We start from the raw sequence: 21740 nt of genomic DNA, 5'->3' as shown, positions 1-21740 counted from the left end.
TCTCCCCTGGTCTCTGCCAGGGGACAGCACAAGAAAATGGCCAACTGAAAAACCCCATCGGGCACAAATTTGCTGACACCTTGATTATGGACTTTCTGCCTCCAGAATCGTAGGCAATGAATGTCCCTAGCTGAAGTCCCCAGTTCACCGTGGTTTGTTGTCACAGCCCAGCTGAGATGCGGGGGGGCTTCGGTTCTTACCCACAAAAACGATCACAGCCATATCTTACACACCTTCTGCCACATCCCAAATGGTGACTTTGTTTTTGTCCCCGATTTTGGGGAAGTAGATGTAGCTTCCGTTGTGGGACACCGCGGTGAGGCCCGTGCGGTCCAGGAAGGGAGCGGAGGCCCGGGACTTCTGAGTGTAGGTCAGATCCCAGACTTTGAAGGAGGAAGACTGCCGGGAGGCAGAGGCCACCAGAGCCCCACCCCGGACCAGCAGACTCACAGGGGCTCCCACACCTTCCAGGATGTCCAGCAGGGTCCCCTGCTCCGACAGACTCCACACCTGAGCATAGAGAACAGGAAGGCAGGTTTGACGTCTTCCTCACGCCACCAGATCAGGAACGTCCTTAAGCCCATTTACCCACCCAAGTTGAAAAAGGGCCTTCACCTCTCCCTAGCTCCTTACGCCCTTCCACACCTCACCGCGGTCACAGCAGTTCTCAAAGGGTGTTCTGGAGAACCCCCGGAGGGGTGCCCCTGAGAACTTGTCAGAGGGTCTTCAAGATCAAAATGATTTTCATAATAATCCTAAGAGAGTATGGGTCTTTTTCACTCCCTTCCTCTTGCAAATAAGCTTTGGAATATTCCAGAAGCTATGTGACACTTGGCACCACAACAAATATAAGAATGCAGAATTGAATATTAGAATCCAGGCTATCTTCCACTAAGCCAAATGTTCAAGAGGTTTTGAGAACATTTGAAATTATGTCACTTTCCTCATGAATATGCGTATGTATAAAAAATACATACATCTGTTTCAGGAGACAGTTTTCATGAAAGTGTTACAGGTGAACATGTCATGCTAGTGAATTCCTGGCTACGTATTTCCACATTGCCTCCTCCTTCATTTTTAAAAGGGTAAATATGAATAGACCCCAAAGCAATGAGGGATCCCAGGCTGAATCCCAGATGGGAGAAGGACCTTTGTAGGAAAACTGGTGAAATCAGAACAGAGTTTGTGGATCAGTCAACAGGATGGTCCTCATGCTGATGTTTGTCGTGCTCTTGGTCATGAGAAACATGTGAAGGTGAGGTGACGTGTTCACACTGGGGACTCTGGGATGCTCCCCAAACCTAAGATCATTCCAAAAGGCATTGTCCATGTGTCTGGTGTGCCCAGAACACACACACACACACACACACACACACACACACACACACACACACACCCCGTGCTGTGGTTTGTCCCCTCAGTGTTGGAAGCTTGGGACCTTTAAGAGGTGGGGTCCCGTGGCGGTGCCTATCATTGGAGGCACCGTCCTGGGAAAAGATGATGTCACAGTCAGGGGACCCTCATTAATTCCCATGAGAGGAGGCTATCGAAGAGCAAACCTGGCCTCTGCTCTGGCCACCGGTCTCTCCATGTGACCTCTTCCTCTCCCACAGGTTCCTGCCATGATGTGAGGCAGCCTGGCTGACCCTCACCAGAGACAAGGGTCTTTAAGACTCTGAGCTAAGTACGCCTGTGTGCGCATGCGTGCTGCTGGGGATTAAACCCAGGGCCTCGCACATGCTAGGTAAGATCCCTAAAGAACCACACTTTCTACTCCAGAGGCCCTCTTAAACATTTTTTAAAAAATTTGAGACTGGGTGTCGTTGCTGCCCAGGCTGGCCTCAAACTTGTGATTCACCTCACTCCACCTCCTGAGTATCTGATAAGAGAGGCATGTGCCATGGCTCCTGGCTATAACCTCTTTTTCTAATAAAGTATCTGGCATCAGCAATTTCATTATAGCAACAAAAAATGCAACTGTAAAATATGCATCTATGTATAAAATTCTACGTAAACATAAGCGCTCTGAGGCGCCTGGTCATCTGTAAGAATGTAAAGAGGAGCCAGTGCGGTGGCATGTGCCTGAAATCCTGGCCACTGAGGCCGAAGCGGGAGGACTTGCAAGTTGGAGGCGGCCTCGTCAATTTGGTGAGACCTTGTCTCAATATTTTAAGAGGGAAGGGAATGCAGCTTAGTGGTAGAGCGCTCCTGGGTTCAATCCCCAGTACACCAAAATCAATCGCTCAATTAAATAAATAAATAACAAAGAAGGCTTGAGACCAAGAGATTGGGAAACTGATACTTGGCCACAACTTCCCTCACCAGCTTTGACGACTTTGGACTCACTGAGAATTTCTCCTTGCCACCACCCGGGTCTACCCTGAAAGACAAAGTCCTCCCAGCGATCCAGGTCTGATTAGGAAATCTGCCTCTTTGGTTGAGTATTGTAGTAGTTCCCACCCAGGCCTGCTCCTAGGGCCCAGCAGACCCCTCCATATCCTCCCAGTGAACTGCCCTATTTCACCCAAACTCGTGTTTGTAGTTTCTTGCAGTGCAGACAAAAGACTCCTAAAGAACCACATTTTCAACTCCAGAGGAAAAAATGAGAATATGGATTCCTGGATCTCTCTGCACCTGAATGAGTGCATCCCGGGACCCTGTGACAATCAGGTTGTTCTCAGCACCAAAAACAGCTGTCTCAACCACGTCTTCATGTTCCAAGTCGGTGGCCATGAAACGGTGAAAATCCTGCGAGTCGGCCAAGAATATCCGCACGGATCTTCCAAAGCCTGAAACAGCAGGGCCTGGGTTACGCGTCTAGAGGGTAGCTGAGACAATCGCCAAAGATTTTGGAAAGCACCTACTACATGGTAGTGGAGGAAAGGACAGTCTCTGTGTCTGTCTGGGTTCATCAAAGTAGAATAGAGCTTGACAAGGAGCAGACCCCTAGTAAATAGGATGGGAGGGAGGGAGGAGAAAGGGAAGGAGGAAAGAGAGAAGAAAGAAGGGAGGAAGCACTACAAATTAAATATGGGCCTGTCTTCCAAGGTCCATGTGTTAAAGGCTTGGTCCCCAGGGTGGTGCCTTTGGGATGTGCTAGTGGGAGCCTCTTGATCACTGGGAATAGAGCCCCTGGAGGGGACTAGGTCCCTGGCTCATTCTCTGTTTTCTTCCTGGATCATGATTCAAGTGGCTTACTGGGTCACACGCTCCCTGCTGTTACCATCTGGGGTCCTCACTAGAGGCCCAAAGCAATGGGGTCACCTAGTCTTAGACTGGCACCGCTAGAACTGTGAGGCAAAATAACCTTTTCTCTTTATAAGTTAATCAACTCGGGTATTCCGTTATAGTGATATGAAGCTGGCTAGTACAAGAAGGAAGGAGGAAGGAGGGAAGAGAGAAAGGAGGTGGAAGGAAGGAATGGTAGAAAGAGGGAGGGAGATTACAAGTTGCTATAAGAGCAACAGAGGCAGAGAAAATGACACAGAGACCCACATGGAGAAGTCAATGTGAAGACAGAGGCCAAGACTGAGTCAGCGTGGTCATAAGTCAAAGGAAAGCTTTTGGCAGTTTGACTTTGGAAAGGTTGGAGACTAAGGTCAGCCATGCGGACAACCAGCTCTACCTGTGTGACCAACGAGGCTTTGGTGAACGCCAGGGGCAGGCAGGCCTGGAAGGCAATCCTGGCCAAAAAGCGTCTGCTCTGTGGCCTTTTGCAGAAGCTTGCTGACCTCTGACCCAGGAACCCCCTTTGTCCCCAAGCCCCTCCCCACTTCCCACCCAATTCTGACTTCTTCCTCAACACTTGCAAATGAAAGTCAAAATGCTACCTGCGGCCAGAAGGGACTCGTCTTCAGAGACCACCAGGAATCCCAAGGCATCTGGAAGCTTCTCCAGCAACCTGTCTCCTTCAGAGGAAACCTGTCCAGAGCCAAGGAGAAAGGTCAAGCATTTCCACAGAGCGTGGGTTTGGCCCAGGGCCCTGCCACTCGCCAGCCGTGATGCTAAGCAGATCCTCGACCCTTCAGCCTCCCGGTTTCCCCTTATTAAGTGGGAGACGATAGCAGGAGGTCCTTGCAAGGCTGGGGCAGGCGGAGGTGTGCTGGAACTGGTTCCCGGCCAGTAGTCGCCCTGCCAACGTGGCCGTGGCGTGGATGTTGTCGTAACCACTCGGGACCCAGGGAACATTCCAGCACATTTTCTGCCCTTGCAGGAGCTCTGGATCTCAGATAAGATCAGCACAAGTTGGGGCCACAGGAAACCACGTGGTTGGGACACGGTTTGAGCGTGTCCCCAGGGCTTATGTGTTGGCAGCTTGGTGGCCTTGGGAGGCAGGGAGGCCCGCAGGGTGGAGCCTGGTGGACAGTCTTCAGGTCAGCAGGGGCAGGCCTTCCTCTACCGTCTGGGTGGGTCTGAGTGTGGCCCCAGGGTCCTTGTGTTAAAATTTAGTCTCCCTGTGAAGCATTAAGAGTGGAAACTCAATCTGATCACAGTGTCCAGACGGGGGGCCTTCGGGAGGCCATTAGAGTTAGGTAAGGTCATCAGGGTGGGGACCTCATGATCGAATCCCAGTGGCTTTATAAGGAGGGAGAGATCTTGCACATACACACGTGCACACGCACACACACATGCCAACTCCCTGCCTGTCACCTGACGCCCTGCACCAACTGAAGACCCTGCCAGCAGAAGACCATCACCACGTGAAGCCTCAGAAGCTGGACCTCCAGAACCATGAACCAAAATAAACCCCTTTTCTATATAGCTTACCCTGTCTGCAGTATCATGTTGTAGAAACAGAAGAGGAACTAACGTATTGTGGGACTGCAGACACCACTTTCTCCTTTCTGTTCGTTGATGCCGTCTCTTCCTCTCCCTTGCGTTCCTGCCAGGATGCCATTCAATGAGGCCGCCTGACCTTGGACTTTAAGCCTCCACAACTGCGAGCTAAATGAACTTTTTTTTTCTTTATAAAGTTCCCAGCTTCAGGCATACCATTACAGCAACAAAACAACAAACCATATACTCTGAGTGACAGAAACAAACTGAATTTGTTCGCACCAGAAAGGAAGTTTTATCCCTCAATCCTGATATTCATTCCCAATTCAGCTACTGATTTTTGGGCACCTGACCTACAACAGGCCCTGAATTGAAAGCTTTACATTCATTATCTTGGGCAGATGGAAGGCACAGGTAGCCCTGAAAAGTAAGTCATTTGCACCAGTTCAATATTTTAAAGATAAGTTGTTCAATATTTATTTAGTAGGGGCAGGGCAAAGTGAATTTCTTCATGGTTGTTACAAGGTTTTTTAAGTGATCTTCCCCTTTCCCCCTCTCTCCCTCCCCCTCCTCCTCCTTCTCTTCTTTCTTCTTTTTGGGTCTAGGGCCTTGCACATGCTAAGCTCTCCACTCTACCACTGAGCTAGATGATTCTTTAAAAGTTCTTAAATTCAACAGTAATTCTGTATCAGATTCAAAAACAAAGAACTACCTGGAATGTGTGTGAGCGTCACCTCCCCGCCCCTGCCCCTGTGTGGTTCCTCTACCGCAGGCCGACTGCCGATGTTGTTTTCAGGATTAAATAACTCTCTCTCTCTCTCTCTCTCTCTCTGGTACCAGAGATTGAACTTGGGGCACTCTACCACTGAGCCACTCCCCTAGTCCTATCTTGTATTTTATTTAGAGACAGAGTCTCCCTGAGTTGCTTAGTGCCTCAATTTTGCTGAGGCTGGCTTTGAACTCGAGATCCTCCTGCCTCAGCCTCCTGAACCTCTGGGATTACAGGTGAGCGCCCCTGCACCCAGCAGGATTAAATAACTTTCCAGACATGGAGTCCTCAGAACAGTGAGCACCACAGGAGAATTTGTTGTTATTTCACGAAAGCACCTCTTGCCCAGAGGCCAGCAAACTTTTTCTGTAATGAGCCAGAAAACAAATATTTTTAGGTTGGTGGGTCAGAAAGTCCCAGCCCTGACACTGTAGCCCAAAACATTTTAAAAAATGGCCATGGCTGCGTGCTGATCCGACTTTATCTGTGGACACTGCCATATGGATTTCATAGAACTGTCACATAGCACAAAATATTCTTTTCAACCATGCAAGATCATGAAGATCATTCTCAGCTCATGGGCTGCCAAAACAGGTGGTTGTCCATGGCTCGCTGCCCTCTGCTCTAGCCTGTATGATTTTCCTACAATCCCATCATCTCCTTGCTACAGAAGTTCCTTGATTTATTTAATACTTCCCATGTATAAATATTTGAGATGATATCTTTTACAATTACAGAAGAGTGCTCTAGTAAATCTTATCGTGCAGGCTTGTCTCATTTCAAGGGAGGAACGTTGCTATCATTTGGATACAGAGCAGGGGTCCCCAGAGCTTCATGTGCTGGAGGCTCGGTCCCTGGTGGGTTGGTATTGATGACATGGGACCTTTAAGAGGTGGGGCCTAGTGGAAGGTATTAGGTGATGAGGCATCATCTCCACAGGGTTTAATGCTGGTTTGGTGAAGTGAGTTAGCTTGAGAGAAAGCAGATTGTTATAAAGCAAGTCCACCCCATGGACCCGGCCCCTTCTGAATCTAGTCATTTCTCTATGCTTCTCTACCATGTTGTGATATAGTCAGTGGGGAGGGGAGTGTGCAGGTTCACCAGAGGCCAAATTATTTAGAGGGAGTCACCTGACCTTGAACTTTCAGCCTCCAAAACTGTGAGACAGAAAACCTCTTTTCTTAATAAAGTTCCCAACCTCTGGCATTTTGTTATAGCAGATGAAGACAGGTATGTTCCTGAGGACCTCAGGTAACACAAAATAGAGTAGGTTTAAGAAGGATTTCACCTTAGGACTGATAGATGCCAGTAGGTATTTCTGCTCATCACCTCCAGTGCTGCTGCTATTGGCAGTAGTGTAAACACAGTCTGCCATTTGCCCACCCCACCTCTGGCTGTGATATCATGAAAAGCTAGACAAGTTTCTAAATGTTTCTGCACTTTTGCTATTTCAAATTTCCACATGAGTCTGAATACTTTTATAGTCTTATTTGAAAGTTGCCTATTTCAAATTCATAGAAAATGTAGCTACTCTGTGTTTACATTTGTGTGCACATATACAGGTCGTTAGGAGAGATTCCTGGAAAAAGATTTTCTGGGCCCCATAGGAATGCCTTTTTGTCTTGCTAGACACTGGAAGCTTGCTTTCTAAAAGAGCTTCACCAAGTCATACCTCCACTAGAAGATAAAATAGAGCCCAAAAAATGGAATATTTAAAAATTATACACTTTTGTGTTCAAAATAAAGCTCATTTCTTGTGGACCAGATAATTCTTGGGAGGTGTTAAAAACATGAACATTTAGATAATAAAATAGAGCTGCCATTCCTGTATAAAAAGTGGCACTCCACGGATAGGTCCGATTTGAAGGCTCAGCAGATGGCAGTGACTGAAGGTCGGCCACAGTCACTCGCTGGTGTCAGAGCTGGTACTTCCGTCTGGAGTGGCCCCATGCAACTGGCTCCCTGCTGTGGTTTGGATCTGGAACGCCTTGGAAGGCTCTGTGCTCAGGCTCGGTCCCTGTGCAGCAAGGTGCAGAGGCGGGGCTCTGCGGAAGTGAGTGGATCACAGCCTCAACGTGGTTGGTCCACCGATGGAGTGACAGCTGAATGAGCCTCAGGGAGTGGTGGGAACTCTGAGTGGCACCTTGTCTCCCGTCCCCCGCTTCCCAGCTGCCATGCGGTGAGTGGCTTTGCTCTGCTTATTTTGTATCCTTCCACCGCGATGTTCCGCCTCACACAGGCCCAGGGCTATGGAGCCAGCTGCTGACCATGGACTGACACCTTTGAAACCATGAGTCAGGATAAGTCTTTCCTTCTTCAAGTTAATTTTCTTGGTACATTGTCACAGCAACGAGAAGCTGACGGACGCACATGTGCACCTGAACAGCTGTGCCAGAAGTGGATCTCTTTCTCTCAAAGCGAGACGGAGCCCTACTCAACGTTGTAAGCCCTTGCTCGGAGGTCTATTTATTTCAACACCAGGCTCTTGTCCACCCATCTGTAACCTTCCTCTTCCTTCAGTGCCGAGGATGGAACCCAGGGTCTCATGCGTGCTAGGCAAGCGCTCTGCCCTTGAGCCACATCCCAGCCCCTGATTTTGAAGTTCTGAATCTCCCCGTCTGTTCACAAAGGTTGTCCGCTTTCCCCGCTATTTATCAGAAACATTTTAAAGTTCTTGTCTGATCATTTAAACACTGGAGTCATCTGCTTATCTACTTCTATTGCTTACTTTTGCTCTTGACTACTATTCCATTTCTTCTTTGGGTATAGTAATTTTTCTCATACAAGGGAAATCATATATAAAAGAACAGTAGTACCTAAAATAAATAATGCCTACATTCAAAAAGAATATACTCTTTCTCTTCAGCTTCTGGTGTGGAATTGAATGAAATTAATTCAATTTGTATTCCTACTGGGTTCAGGCTTTATTGCATCTTTCATTAATTCATTTTACCAATGTCTTTAAAAGTATGAAGGGTTGTGTTATGGTTTGGATGTGAGGTGTCCCCCAAAAGCTCCCGTGTGAGACAATGCAAGAAGGTTCAGAGGAGAAATGATCGGGTTGCGAGAGTCTTAACCTAATCAGTGAATTGATCACTGATTAACTGAGTGGTAACTGGAGGCAGGTGGGGTGTAGCTGGAGGGAGTGGTTCATTGAGGGTGTGGCTATGGGGGATGTATTTTGTATCCTGAGAGTGGAGTCTCCTTCTCCTTTTCTCTCTCTCTCTCTCTCTCTCCCCCTCCCTCCCTCTCTCTCCCACTCCCCTCCCCTCCCCTTCTCTCTCTCCCTCTCTCTCTCCCTCTCCCTCCCCCTTCCTCTCCCCCTCTCCCTCTCTCCCTCTCCCCCTCTCCCTCTCCCCCTCTCCCTCAGCCTCCCTGATCACCCTGTAAGCCGCTTCCCTCTGCTACACTCTTCTGCCATGTTGCTCCTGTCTCACCTGGAGCCCTGAGGAATGCAGCCTGCTGTCTATAGATTGAGACCTCTGAAACTGTGAGCCCTCAAATAAACTTTTCCTCCCTGTGCTGGTCGGGTCATTTAGTCACAGTAGTGAAAAAGCTAAAACAGGTCGCATGAAGAATCTCCCTCCAGTAGGGCTGGGATTTGGGCCCTTGCGAGGCCCATGTGCTATTCTTTGTAGTTAAACCACCAGTTCAAAACAATCATGGAATTTCTGTCTACTGTCTTATCAACTTTCGGCATTGCCAGGGATTGCCTTCCAGTCCTCCGACATCCTTCCACACTGACTTGCATTTTGCCAGGGATATTGTTTGGGTTCCTTCGGAAACAGAAACATGGAGAGACTTTGGGTGCAGGTAGTTTATTTGGGAGCGGATCCCAGGACATGCTGGCAGGGAGTGGAGAACTGAGACAGAGAAGGGAAGGAGGTGACTAAATGAAGCTCGTCAAGCCATCGCCAGCTCAGGCGGCTGGAGCTCAGTAGCACTGGGGGGCCACAGAACCTTCAGAGTTGTCCGCACCGAGGTGGCTGACGGCAGCTGCTCCCAGGAGCACTGACACGTGAGCCAAGTGTGCTGGGGATCAGGAGGGCGTCAGGAAACAAGAGGCCCGGGTGCAGACTTGCAGCGTTTTCAATAAGCAACACTTAGGAAGAGGGGAACATTGAGAGGCTAGGAGAGGGTGTCACCAGTGAGTGGCGTCAGGCGTGGTGAGTGCAGAAATCAATTTAGCTAGCGCCACATTTTCAACTCACTCCAGTGATACCGTAGCACCCCTGCTTGTTGGGCAGGTGCTCACGTAGCACCCTGCTTGTTGGGCAGGTGCTCACGCGTCTACCTTTGCCCCAGCTCTGAAGTGGGGACTGTTTTCCCTTACCAAAAGGTGAGAAACTGAGGCTCAGAGTAGTTCTGGGCTAAGTCAGCCCAGAATGCAATGCATTAAAGGCAGGACTAGGGTTTTAATTCAACTACCTCTGATCCTCCAAGTTCAGGTTTTTTCTGGGCTTCATGAAGGCCGTCAGGGAGTGAAGGGGGACTAGAGGTAAACAGAGAGACTTGGAGAAAAGGGCTTGGGATCATCATTGGTTGCTGTGTTGGTAACTTGAGATCTCACAGGGGCTCCCAGGGGCCCAGAGCTCTGGGGTGATTCTTCTCTCCTCCCTCTCAGTTCTGGGGATCAGACCTAGGGCCTTGCAACCTGCCAGGTGAGAGCTCCCCCGCTGAGCTATACCCTAGCCTGGGCTGATTCTTCGATGGCCTTATTTCTCTTCTTTCCTGCCCAGCTGGTCTTACAAGAGCATGTGTGATCTGTCTCCACACACCTCTCTCTCACCTAAAATGCCAGCCACAGCTTTACCTCCCTACCACAATATTCTCTATTCCTTTTTCCATCTTGAAAATCCTTCAGAGTCCAAGGTTCCTCTCCTGGAAGCCTCTCCAGATTCTCTTCTAAAAGCATTTGCTCCTTCAGCTAACCAAGAGCAACCTGCCTCTACTTCTACAGAAAACAGATTTTGTTCGTTTTAGTGTCACTATAAGTTGCCAACAAACTCATCTCCTTCCCTAGATTTCATTCCTTGAGGGTAGTATCAGGGTTTGCTATAGTTTGGGTGTGGTTTGTCCATGTGCTTCAGTCCATGTGCTGGAAGCTTGGACCCCCATGTAATGCTACTGAGAGGTTGTGGGACCTTTAAGGGGTGGGGCCTAATGGGAGGTGGTTAGGTTGTGGAGGCTCCACCCTCCTGAATGGATTACTGTCTTTCTTGAGAGACTGGGCTAGTTCTCTGGAGACTGGATTGGGGCTTTCAGGGCTGAATTCACTACTGAAAGTCTGGATTGTTATAAAGCAGGTCCCCTCTGTCTCTTTCTCACACACATACCTCCTTTTTACACAGTCACTTCCTGTTCTGCTTTCCATCAAGCTGTCCTGCAGCTTGAGGCCCTCACTAGAAGATGAGCAGGTGCTGACACCACAGTCTTGAACTTGCCTGCCTCCAGAACTATGAGCCAAAATAAACCTTTTTCTTTATAAAGTACCCATCCTCGGGTATTTTACTAGATCAATGCAAAGTTGACTGAGACGGAGCTCTTATATTTCTACAGTTCATCTACTGTCTAGCATAGTGCCTATGCTTCTCCATTAAGACTCCTTATGTAACTAGCTTTTGGAATGGGATTTAGGTCCCCTTCATGGTTTTCTCTCTTCCTGAAAGCTTTCTAGCTGCAAACTTTTCCCCTCCCAGCTTCCCTAGCATGTTTGGTTCATATATAAATGTCCATGGGAGCATCTGTCCACCATTGTGGAGTTTGTGGACAGCATTCAGCTGCTGGCCCCTCATGAGGATGACTCTGAGCATATTCTACACTCCCTACCAGCACTTCCTGGAAGGATGGAGCTCTGACCATTGCCATATCACCTAGGCCCTGGGAAACACCCACAGATGTTTCCTGAACTGTGATGAGTTGCAAATCCCCAGAATCAAGAAGCTGCACGTCATACAGAGAAAGATATAAGACGAGATCATTCTCCCAACTTCTAGGATATTTCATACTTTTGAGATGAATAGATGCTGGCATCATAAGCAGCAAAGTTGCTTACCAAAGAGATGGAGCCGTTGCTAAACCCAGTGACCAGCTTTCCTTGTTTCTGGACGGAGACTGCACAGGTGGGGGTCTCTTCTTTGACACTGGACAAATGGTGCTTGCCCTGCAGACTTCCCGTGGCCGAGTTCCACAGAGTGACCTCTCCGCCCTTGGACACGGTCAGCAGCCTGTTCTGGGACACCAGCACGGCTGTGCTCATCCAGGGATCCGAGGCATCTCCCAGGAGGCGGAAAATCAGTTCCGCAGTTTCCAAATTCCAAGCATTGATCTGATGCAACAGCGAAAAGGAAGAGGCATCTCAGCAGAAGCCCTAAGCTGCAAGCTTTCCAGAGTCAAATGCAAGACCCATTCTTTCTTCCCCCCTTTACTTTCTTTCTTTCTAACATATTTTTTTAAGACATGGCCTTGCTATGTTGCCCGGGTTGGTCTCGAACCCTTGGATTTAAAGCACCCTCCTGCCTCCTCTTCCGAGTAGCTGGGACCCCAGGCACAGCCACCACGCCTGACTAGACCCGTTCTCTTGTATAGTTTATGCTCTTTATTTTCAGCACTAGCAGTTCACACCCACCCGCACAAAGAGGAGTTATGGATCTTGTATCAGATCTTGTAAAAACAGAAGGACACATGGAAAAATTGATGGAATCCAAATCCCGTCAGGGTTCAGCTGACAGTGATTATCAGTATTAACGTCTGGATTGTGACAGACTTACTCTCGTTATAGAAAATGCTGGCAGCGAGGGCAGCTGGATGGAGGGATTATGGGAACTCTTGCCACCACACAGCTGTTACAAGAAGCTGAAGTTGTTCCAAAGTTTAAAAGTTTCAAACATAGAAAAAACGTCAGCAGTACCCCACGCCTTGACCTATGTGTTCATTACAAGCGATTCTTGATTAAAGCAGTTTATATATTCCACTTCACTTCGAGTATCTTTTTGTGAGCATTAATCATCTGATTATTAAACACTTGTTGTTCATTCTACTTCCAAAGTTTATATTAAGGAATTAAGGAGGGAGTCAGGCAGGGTGGTGTGCATGAGGCAGGAGGCTCTCTGGTCCCAGCTACTCGGGAGGCTGGAGAAGGAAGATTGCTTGAACCCCAGGTGTTCAAGACCAACCTGGACAAGAGTGAGATCCCCCCTCCACAAAGAAGGACAGACACAATGACATGAATAAAATACATGAGTAAGCAAAGTTATTTCGGTTATTTGTAAGAGCAAAGAAATGGAAACAACCTATATGTCCAACAATAAAGGATTAAATAAATTATACGGAGTCATGTAATGGAATCTTGTGCAACCGCTATGTTTTTTCTTGTTTGTCTGTTTGTTTGGTGGTGCTGGGGATTGAACCCAGGGCCTCATGCATGCGAGGCAAGCACTGTACCAACTGAGCTAGATCCCCAGCCCAGCACACTGGTTTTAAAGAATGTTCAGTTATTGGCAAATGCTCATGAGCTTACAAAACAGTAAGTGGGAAAATAGCTTCATAAAATTGCATATCTGGTTTAATCCAATTTTATCTTATACATATGCACACATGCAAAAGCCCGTATGTGAGGTGTTTTGCAGGCATTATCTTAAGAAGTAGATGGGGAAAAGGGAGTCAGAACTTCTGCCGAGTGACATGACCGAGATCATTCGGCTCCCAAGAAGCTCAGCTGGTTGTTAAAGACACTCAGCCTTCTAGATCTGCTGGCTCCACACTGTGCATTCTGTCAGTCACAGATTCAAGATAGCTTTTAAAAATTACATCTGCACTGAACATGTCCAGACTTCTTTCCTTGACATCATTCCCTAAAAAAATACTGTAACTCCTGTGGACGTAGCATGTACATTGTATTTGGTATATACGTTATCTGGAGAAAATTTTAAATACACACAGGTTAGATGCAAATACCATGCCACTTTATATAGGAGGCTTGAGCAACTGTGAATTTTGACATCTGAAAAAGTCCTAAACCAGTCTCCCTGGATATCAAGGGATGATTTTATAGGTTTTTTCCCCCTTGCTTCAGTTACTGAGTTTCTAGCCACTATGCTGTTGTGTGTCTATTCATGAAACCGTCAGATCACAGGGTCAGAGCTGGCAACAGAATGAAGCAGCGGAACATGCGTCATCGTCAGATTTACATGGAACGCAACTAAGATCAGAAAACACCTCAACAGATTTGTGAGGATTCATATCATATAAAAGGAATCTAACTAGGAAAAAACAACAGAACACTGGAAATTCTTGACATTTTTGGAAACTGACAGCACACTTCTCTAGAGCCCACAGTCAAACGAGAAATCAAAAATGAAATCCGAGTGTATTTTGAACCGAACGTGAGTGAAAACACAGCATACTAACAGCATGGAGCTGGCACCGTGGTGGTGCACACTGCTCATCCCAGCTTCTCAAGAAACACAAGCAGCAGAGTCAGGAGTTTTGCCAATCTAGCAAGAGAGTGGGGCTCCTGTCTCGAAAAACAAAAATTGATGGGATGCAGGTAAAGCAGTACTTAGAGGGAAACAGATAGCCCTAAAGAACTCTATTAGAGAAGATGAAAAGTCACAACTATTGAGAGAAAAATGCTCTCTCTCATTTGAACTTCTTCTGATGTCCCTTCTAGTGGTGGTGTACCCTGTTCAGACCCACCCCAAATCAGAGAGCCCTTCCGTGTGGAAAAGCCTGCTCCGTCTTTGACTGCTTGGTTCCAGCGCCTTCCTTTACAAACAGGGCAGGTGTTCATTACCTTGGAGCCAGAGGCTGAATACACGATTTTATTCATTTCATCCACATGGAGGTTCCAGATCTGAGGTTCACTGGAATTTTTTGAGCCTCCATCCCAAATGGCAAATTTCTCCTGGCCAGAGAGTAGGTTCCACAAGCGCAGCGTGTGGTCCTTGGAGGCAGAGATGGCAAGAATCCCTTCTGCAAACACCTTCACGCATCTCACCTCTCCTGCAATAGAAAGTGAAGGGGAGAGTCTTTAGCCAGACACATTTTGTCCTCATAACTATTGAAGTGCCCATCAGCTTGTAAATCCCTTGGTTTACCAAAGAAAAGATGGGTGGATTTGAAGTCGTCCAACGTGAAATTGATGGAAGGCAACTGAGAAAGTTAAGAGTGACAAAATTGGGTGGGATTCAATCAATCGCCCCTGGTGTTGAATTTGTAATAAAAAGACAGTTGAATTTTACAAAGGTTCAGCATCCAGAGAATATTTAAAATTAATAAACATGCTTTAAGAATAGTGCAAGATTCTTGGAAGGTTATAGACTTCACCTGTAATTTTTATAATCTTGGAAAGATATATCCTAAACAAAACATGAAATTGATTTGGAAGAAATAAAAGGGGGAGATTGACCAATTGGATTACCTCAATATGTAAAACTTCAGGAGAATAAAATGTAGTTGAAAGGTACGTGAGAGATGGAGAAAATATTTATGACATAAAACAAATGAAGAGACTCTCCTTAATAAACAAAGAGTTCTTACAAATAATCAAGAACAATGCAGATGATCTACTCACAATTTGAACAAAGAAACAGGATTTTTACCGAAATACTGCTGGTAGACAATAAACATTTGAAAATGATGGTTAACTTCACAAAAATGCAACATGAAATACCAATATATCATGATATTGCAAAATTTCTAAATATTGATCCTCTGAGTGTGCATTGCAAAGATTCATTATGCAACTCTAGCTAATCAATGTAGGAAATAAGGCCTGAAGTGGACCTGTGGGGAGACTCCTGTGGGACACGAGGAAGATACTGACCATAACCTGCCCCTTTGCTGAGCCTCACCAGTGTGTCCTGTTAGCATGTGGGTCACCTGCTGCTCCTCCATGTCCCACACGGCCACAATGCCGTCCTGGGTGCCAACCACCAGCAGCTTCTCTTCCAGGCTCCATGCCATGGCGGTGATACCTGCAGCCATGCAAAAATGACAGTGGTGGCCTCCGTGCCATGTCCAGGTGACCAAACAGGGGATCCGCTAGCGAGCCCCCACCTCACAGATAAGAAAACTGGGGCACAGACAGATTCAGCCCCTCGTCCAAGTCGCGCAGCGGGGAAGCAGCAGAGCCAGGATTATGCAGCTGCCGTTGTCGGATGCCAGAGTGAGAGGCTTGCTGTGGCAGTTGTGTTGCTGTTAGGTGGGAGAAAGGACCAAGCCACAGCTTGTCCTTGGAGGTTCTCATCCACGGGTGATCTGTCCCCCAGGGGACAGTGGGTCATGTCACCATTGAGAACAAAGGTGCTCCTGGCATCTGGGGAGTGAAGATCAGGGATGCTGCTCAAAACCCTAGAACGTCATAGGATCCCCAAACGTAAGGGTGCCTTGACGGCCCTGTGATGCAGCCAGCTCTGGGCTTTTCCCAGTAAGCTTGAACCTAAGCTGGGCCTGGAACATTGCCAGGTGCTGATAAAAGAGTAGGTAGCTGCCCAGGCCTGAAAGTCAGAAATGTCCAAGTGCTAGTCAATAAGATAGAAGCAGAAATGATAAGTTCTGCCTTTAGGTTATTCTCTTCAAAGGAAGGGGCTTGACATCTGCTTCACCTTCCCCCGTTCCACTGACTGGAATACCATCGTGATGGAAAGAGCTCCAGCAGCCACCTTGTGCCAACAAGTCTCATATTGAAAATGGCAGAGCATCCAGATTGGAAGAGTCTGAGTTCCCAAGGCCCTAGGGACTCCATTTTATTTTGTTTACGCTTAAACTATTACAGGAGAGAGGAATGAAATCCTATTTTATTTAAGTCACTGTTATTTTGCTCTCTGTCACAACATCTGAACCTGTATCCTAACGAACGCACAGCCTTTCCCAACTAAACCAACTTCAGTCTCGGATCCTCAGTGCAGCGCCCTGAATCGGGGCCGCCGCCCCGGAATCGATTCCACTCAGCATCTCAGAACGTCCCTTTTGGAAACCAAGTGCCTGGGGATGCGACTTTACTGGGTCCTGAAAGAGCCTCCATGGTGACGGCGGCTCCGAACCGTGAGCGGATGGAGATGTCACAGCGAGCGAGAAGCTGCAGGCGGGCGGGAGCAGGCAGGGCGGAGGGAGACGGATACGGGGCGGAGAAGCCGGAGTTGATGAGCAGGTGGGCGGGCGGAGGAAGGGTCAGGGCACAGGTGGCATTCGGACTGGCCGCCAGTGTGGCTGGTGGAGGGCAGGCCGGCGGCTGGAAGGCGGCGGAGGGGGCGATGGGTGGAGGCTCGGGTGGACACGTGGGTAGGAGGTGGAATCCGACGGAACGGGGAGGGCAGGTGGGTGGCAGATGGATGGATGGAAGGGAGGGAGGGAGGGAGGAGAATGGGAGGGAGGAAGGATGCATGGACGATGGGTGGATGGATGGATGGACAGATGGAAGGAAAGAAGGAAGGAAGACAAACGAATGAGCTACCCTAGACTCTCTTCTCCCCTGACATTCTGGGGTCCTGGGGCCACCAGGCATCCACTCCTAGCTTCCAGGCTTCCCAGCACAGGCCTGGAAACTGCAGACGCTCTGTACAATGGCGCCGGGCTCTCGGGGAGGGGACCCTTGAGGCACCCTCTGGCTGGGGCTCATTAGCAGCATTTACACTAGTAATCTCCGGGCCCTGGGGGACAGAGAGCCGAGCCAGCAGGGGACAGCCAGGACTCGCCCTGACGGCACCCGGGAGAGCAGCCCCAAGCACCTACCGTGTGCTGCCAGGTGCCAGGCAAGGGCTTGGTGGGATGTCCCTATGCTGGGGACACTCACCTTTGTGACAGCCAGTGAGGACTGCCTGCAGGGGTCCTCCGGGGGGCTGGAGGAATCCTGTAAGGGGCACCAGCACAGGATGCGGGCATACCCGGAACCAGCTCTGGGCTTGCTGGCACAGCTGCCCCACCAGCGCTGGATGGGACGCTGCGAAGAAGTGGAGTCTGGCCAGGAGTTCGGTGTAGAGGATGCTCCTGTCTGCAGGGGAGGGGCCGTGCGTGAGGTCGCGGCTGGAGCCCCGCCGCCCGGGAGCCCTGGCCCCGCAGGGCTGCAGGAGAACAGGGAGCAGCACCTCAGGCCTAGCCAGTTCCCACCCGCCGCCCCTCGGCCCTGCCCGTGCTCTCCCTCTGCCTGGAGCGTCCCACCCTCTGCTTCCTCCCCCTCTCCTCTCCTCCTCAGGCGCCACCCTCCAGGCGCCGCCCCACCCTCGGGTGGCCCTCAGCTGCAGTTTGACATTTCCTCTGCTTCTGTTTCTTTGGGCCTCCGGTCTCCCCACCACCCTAGACCTCAGCTCCCAGAACAAAGAGGGCATCTGCCTCGCGCATGGCTGCCTTCGGAAAGACCCAGAACTCAGACGCCAGCGAGTGTCTGGGAGGGAAATAGGGATCATTTCCCCTGCAGGGCACATGGTCTGGCGCCCCCCACTTAGGATGGGCTGCACCCTGGGGAAACCCGCCCTAAGTCGGAAAGGCAAGTCAGCGCGCCGGGAGGGCCGGCACCTCCCCTGGTGACCGTGGGCCTGCTGAAGCCCAGCCTCACAGGGCGTCGGACGCTTCCCGTAACTGGAGGAAAGGTTGGAAATTCAGAGTTTGAAGTCCAGTTTCTACTGAAGGCACATCACATTCCCACCATCGTCAAACCAAACCGTCACAAGTCAGGGACCATCCGGAGGGCCAGGGGGTCCTACAACAGCCCGGACCCCTCACAGTTGTGGGGGCCAGAAGCCTGGCTCAGGGGGTTGGCATGGCAACGCCCCCTCCGTGGGCCCCAAGGAGGATCCTTTCTGCGCTTTCACCGTCTGCTGACTCCAGTTGTTCCTTGGCGGTAGCTACATGTAGTGACTGGTGCAGCCACTAGAGGTCAGCGTATGTTCTGGGGGAGGCTGTTTTCTCTGCCTACTATACAGAGGCACCATCATTATTATTCCAAATTTATAAAAGGGGAAATTAAGGTACAGAGAGATTAAGTGACATGCACAAGGTCACAGAGACAGCAAGAGGAAGAAATCTGACCCTCAAAAATTTAATTCCAATGCCCTGAATAACAAAGACCAGGTGCTAGGGTTGGGATATGGTTTGAGTGTGTCCCCCAAGGTTTTTTTTTTTTTTTTTTTAATATTTTGTTTTGGTTGTAGGTGGACACAATACCTTTATTTTACTTTTATGTGGTGCTGAAGATTGAACCCAGGGCCTCACATGTGCTAGGTGAGTGCTCTACCACTGAGCTACAACCCCAAGGTTTTACGTGTTGAAATGTATCCCCTTTGTGAGGTATTAACAGAGCGACATAACCTGACTGTGTCCTTCAGAGGTGAAGCCTTTGGAAAGTGATTTGGATTAGATGATGTCATCAGGGCAGAGCCCTATGATTCAACAGGGAGGAAGAGCAGAAGACATTCACATTTCCCATCTCTCACCATGTGATGCCCTGAACCACTTCAGGATTCTGCCAGCAAGAAGGCCATCAACCTTGGTCCAGAACTGTGAACCAAGATAAACCTCTTTTCTTTATAAAGTGGCCGGTCTCTAGTATTTAATTACAGTAATGAAAAACAGACTAATATACCAGGCATGCTGAAGGTAGATTGTTCATTCTGATTCTGTTGTTGACACTTTCTAACCATGGAGTCTGGGAAAAATGACAAGAATTCCTTGGGCCTTGGCATGCTGGTCGTTTGTGGGTGGAATGGAGGCAGACCTGAGACCAGAAGTGAATTTACTGCAGGTGCAAAATTTAAGGTAGAGCCAATAAACTCAAACATCAAGATAAATACTACTTTAATGCATTTTTTAAAAATTCAAAATCAATAGTCCTCAAACCTGTGATTAACAAAATGGTAACTTTTTCAATAATAAGATCAGAGCAGGGGATGTACTGGAAATCTCTAACTTCTATTCAATTTTCCTTTAAGCCTAAAAATGCTCCAAAAAAATAAAGTCTACTGAAACACACACAAGATCAGAAATGACTCTGTGCCAAGTCATGTTGGACCCTGAAGCAAAAGGGAGAAATCCAAAGGAATGGCCCTAGGGTTATTCAGATGGATGACCCCTGTCCCCAGCTTGTGGACCGTCCAGGGTGAACGCATGGTTGTCCCGCAGCGACCCCTGGTGGTGATACTTGTTCCTACACCTGTCCAGGGCGAGCCACAGGTTGTCAAGGGGTTTGCAAAGATCTTGCTGGGATTTGACCCTTTAAATCTTCCCTTAAACTAGGAAGTCAGCCCAGGGAGGCTTACAGTTCCTGGGGAGCACCTCTTACATTGTCGCTCTTTCCAGACATCCCCCGTGCTGTTCCGTGGAAGAGAAGGGGAGTGGCATGTGAGCCGGGACAGATTTTAGCCGTCCCTGGAGCAGCCTCAGTAGGAGCTGGCTCTGTGGCTGGGACAGCAGCAGGTGGTCAGTAGCATTGCACGGGTGCACCCGACAGGCGTGACCAATTGCACAGACAGTGTCTTCCACACTTGAGTTCAAGTCTGCCTTTTTCAGCTGTTGAAATCCCTGGCTGGGTGCAGCAAGGACTCATCCAAGGTCATTCACATCAACAACATTGACACTCTCCTGTGACAGTGACAGAACCCTAATGGCACCACAGGGACAGGCTCTGAATGAATGGACTCACAGACCCTTCCACGAAGCCCCATGGAATGGTTGGTGAGTGTTCCCATTTTGCAGATGGGGAAATGGAGGACTAGAAAGTGAATGCAGGGACAGAGAGGACCTCAGTGAGTGGCAGAGCCAAGATTTAACTGACACCATGCAGTTCAAAATCCATGTTCACAGCCAGATTTGGTCTACGGGGCAGGGGCAGAAGTTTGGCAGTGAGCAAACAAATGATACCGTTGCTCTCATCAAGCACCGAGTCTGGCATGGCAGATGTGTTGCAAGAGGAAACCAATCACAATGACAATGAGGAGTGAAGCAGGGTGTGGTGGCCACACCTGTAATTCTAGCTGCTGGGGAGGCTGGGGCAGGAGGATCGCAAGTTAGAGGCCAGATGCAGCAATTTAGCAAGACCCTCAGCAACTTAGCAAGATCCTCTCTCAAAAAAAAAAAAAAAAAATTAGTGAAGAGAGACAGAAACAGGAGCAGGGGCTGAAATGCAGGGGCTGAGGGGACAGGAGGGTGTCAAGCTCAGCTATGATTGACAAAGCGTCACTGAGGAGCAGATTTGGTGGAGCTCCAAAAGGGGCCATGGAAGGACTGGGACTGGCAGATCCCAACCTGGGACCCTGCGGATGTCCCGGGCTATGGCCAGGCTTGGTCATTTCCAGCGCCATCTGGAAAGAAGCAAGCAGCTCAAGGATGCTTCGCAGACCCAGACCAAGATTAGCAGCTCTGCAAGGGGATCCCAGGCCCCTGCTCAGCCTTGGGCCACCGTGAGGAGCTCTGGATACAGGGACCTGAACACCTTTAACCCCTCCTTCCTTCACACGCTCCACAATTTATCGCCCGTTGTTAAAAAGGTATATAAGCCCCCGGGACTAACCACATCTTGGGTTTTTTATTCTTTTCCCTTTCTTTTCTGTGAAACATTCATGCGCATACAATTAATATTTGTGTGTCTTTTCTCCTGCTCACCTTTTGCTAGTTTAATTCCCAGGCCTCAGGCTCTGAATCTCAAAGGGTAGGGAGAAAGCTTTGCTGTGGTCGAGTCTGATGGTAAACTGGCGCGGTCCCCGGGAGAGGCTGTAGGGAACATTCCTCAGTTTCTCTGTGCAGACCATTGGGCTTACTTAGACCATGGTGTCAGCGACTGCTGCCAGATAAGCTTGAGGAACATTCCCTACATGAGGTGGCACACAACTCCTTGAAAAGCGGAACAGTCGCCCTAGCATCCAGCAACCCTGCTTCTGGGCACAAACTCAGAAGAACTGAAAGCAGGGTCTCAGAGAGATGTCCGTGCATTTGTAATTTTACAAGGTCAGCATGGTCTCTAGAGCCAGAAGGTCAAAGGAAGCCAGACGCCCATTCACGGACGGATGGATGGATACACAACATGCAGATTTCCCTAGGATGGAACGTCATTCAACCAGAAAAAGGAGGGAAATTCTGACCCGTGCTACGACATGGATGAACCTCGAGGACACTGCGCTCAAGGAAGCAAGTCAGAAAAAGGACGTGGACCATGGCCACACACCCGTGCTGTGAGGTCGCCTCGTCCCGGAAGCTAAACTGGTCC

The 21740-nt window shown here is 49.0% G+C and overlaps 1 protein-coding gene across 1 annotated transcript in view; it reads right to left on the bottom strand.

Moving 5' to 3' along the window:
• The window catches only part of Nwd1 (NACHT and WD repeat domain containing 1), a 67307-nt gene that overhangs the window by 8702 nt on the left and 36865 nt on the right, over positions 1–21740 (bottom strand). The window contains 7 exon segments of the mRNA XM_047531858.1: positions 234–510; positions 2635–2789; positions 3831–3921; positions 11601–11873; positions 14340–14548; positions 15400–15522; positions 17340–17537. Of these exon segments, the coding sequence (XP_047387814.1) occupies positions 234–510; positions 2635–2789; positions 3831–3921; positions 11601–11873; positions 14340–14548; positions 15400–15522; positions 17340–17537 (1326 nt within the window).

The sequence above is a fragment of the Sciurus carolinensis genome, chromosome 17 (assembly GCF_902686445.1).
Source record: "Sciurus carolinensis chromosome 17, mSciCar1.2, whole genome shotgun sequence".
NCBI classification, from domain to species: Eukaryota; Metazoa; Chordata; class Mammalia; order Rodentia; family Sciuridae; genus Sciurus; species Sciurus carolinensis.
This window is presented reverse-complemented; position numbering and strand designations above follow the sequence as displayed.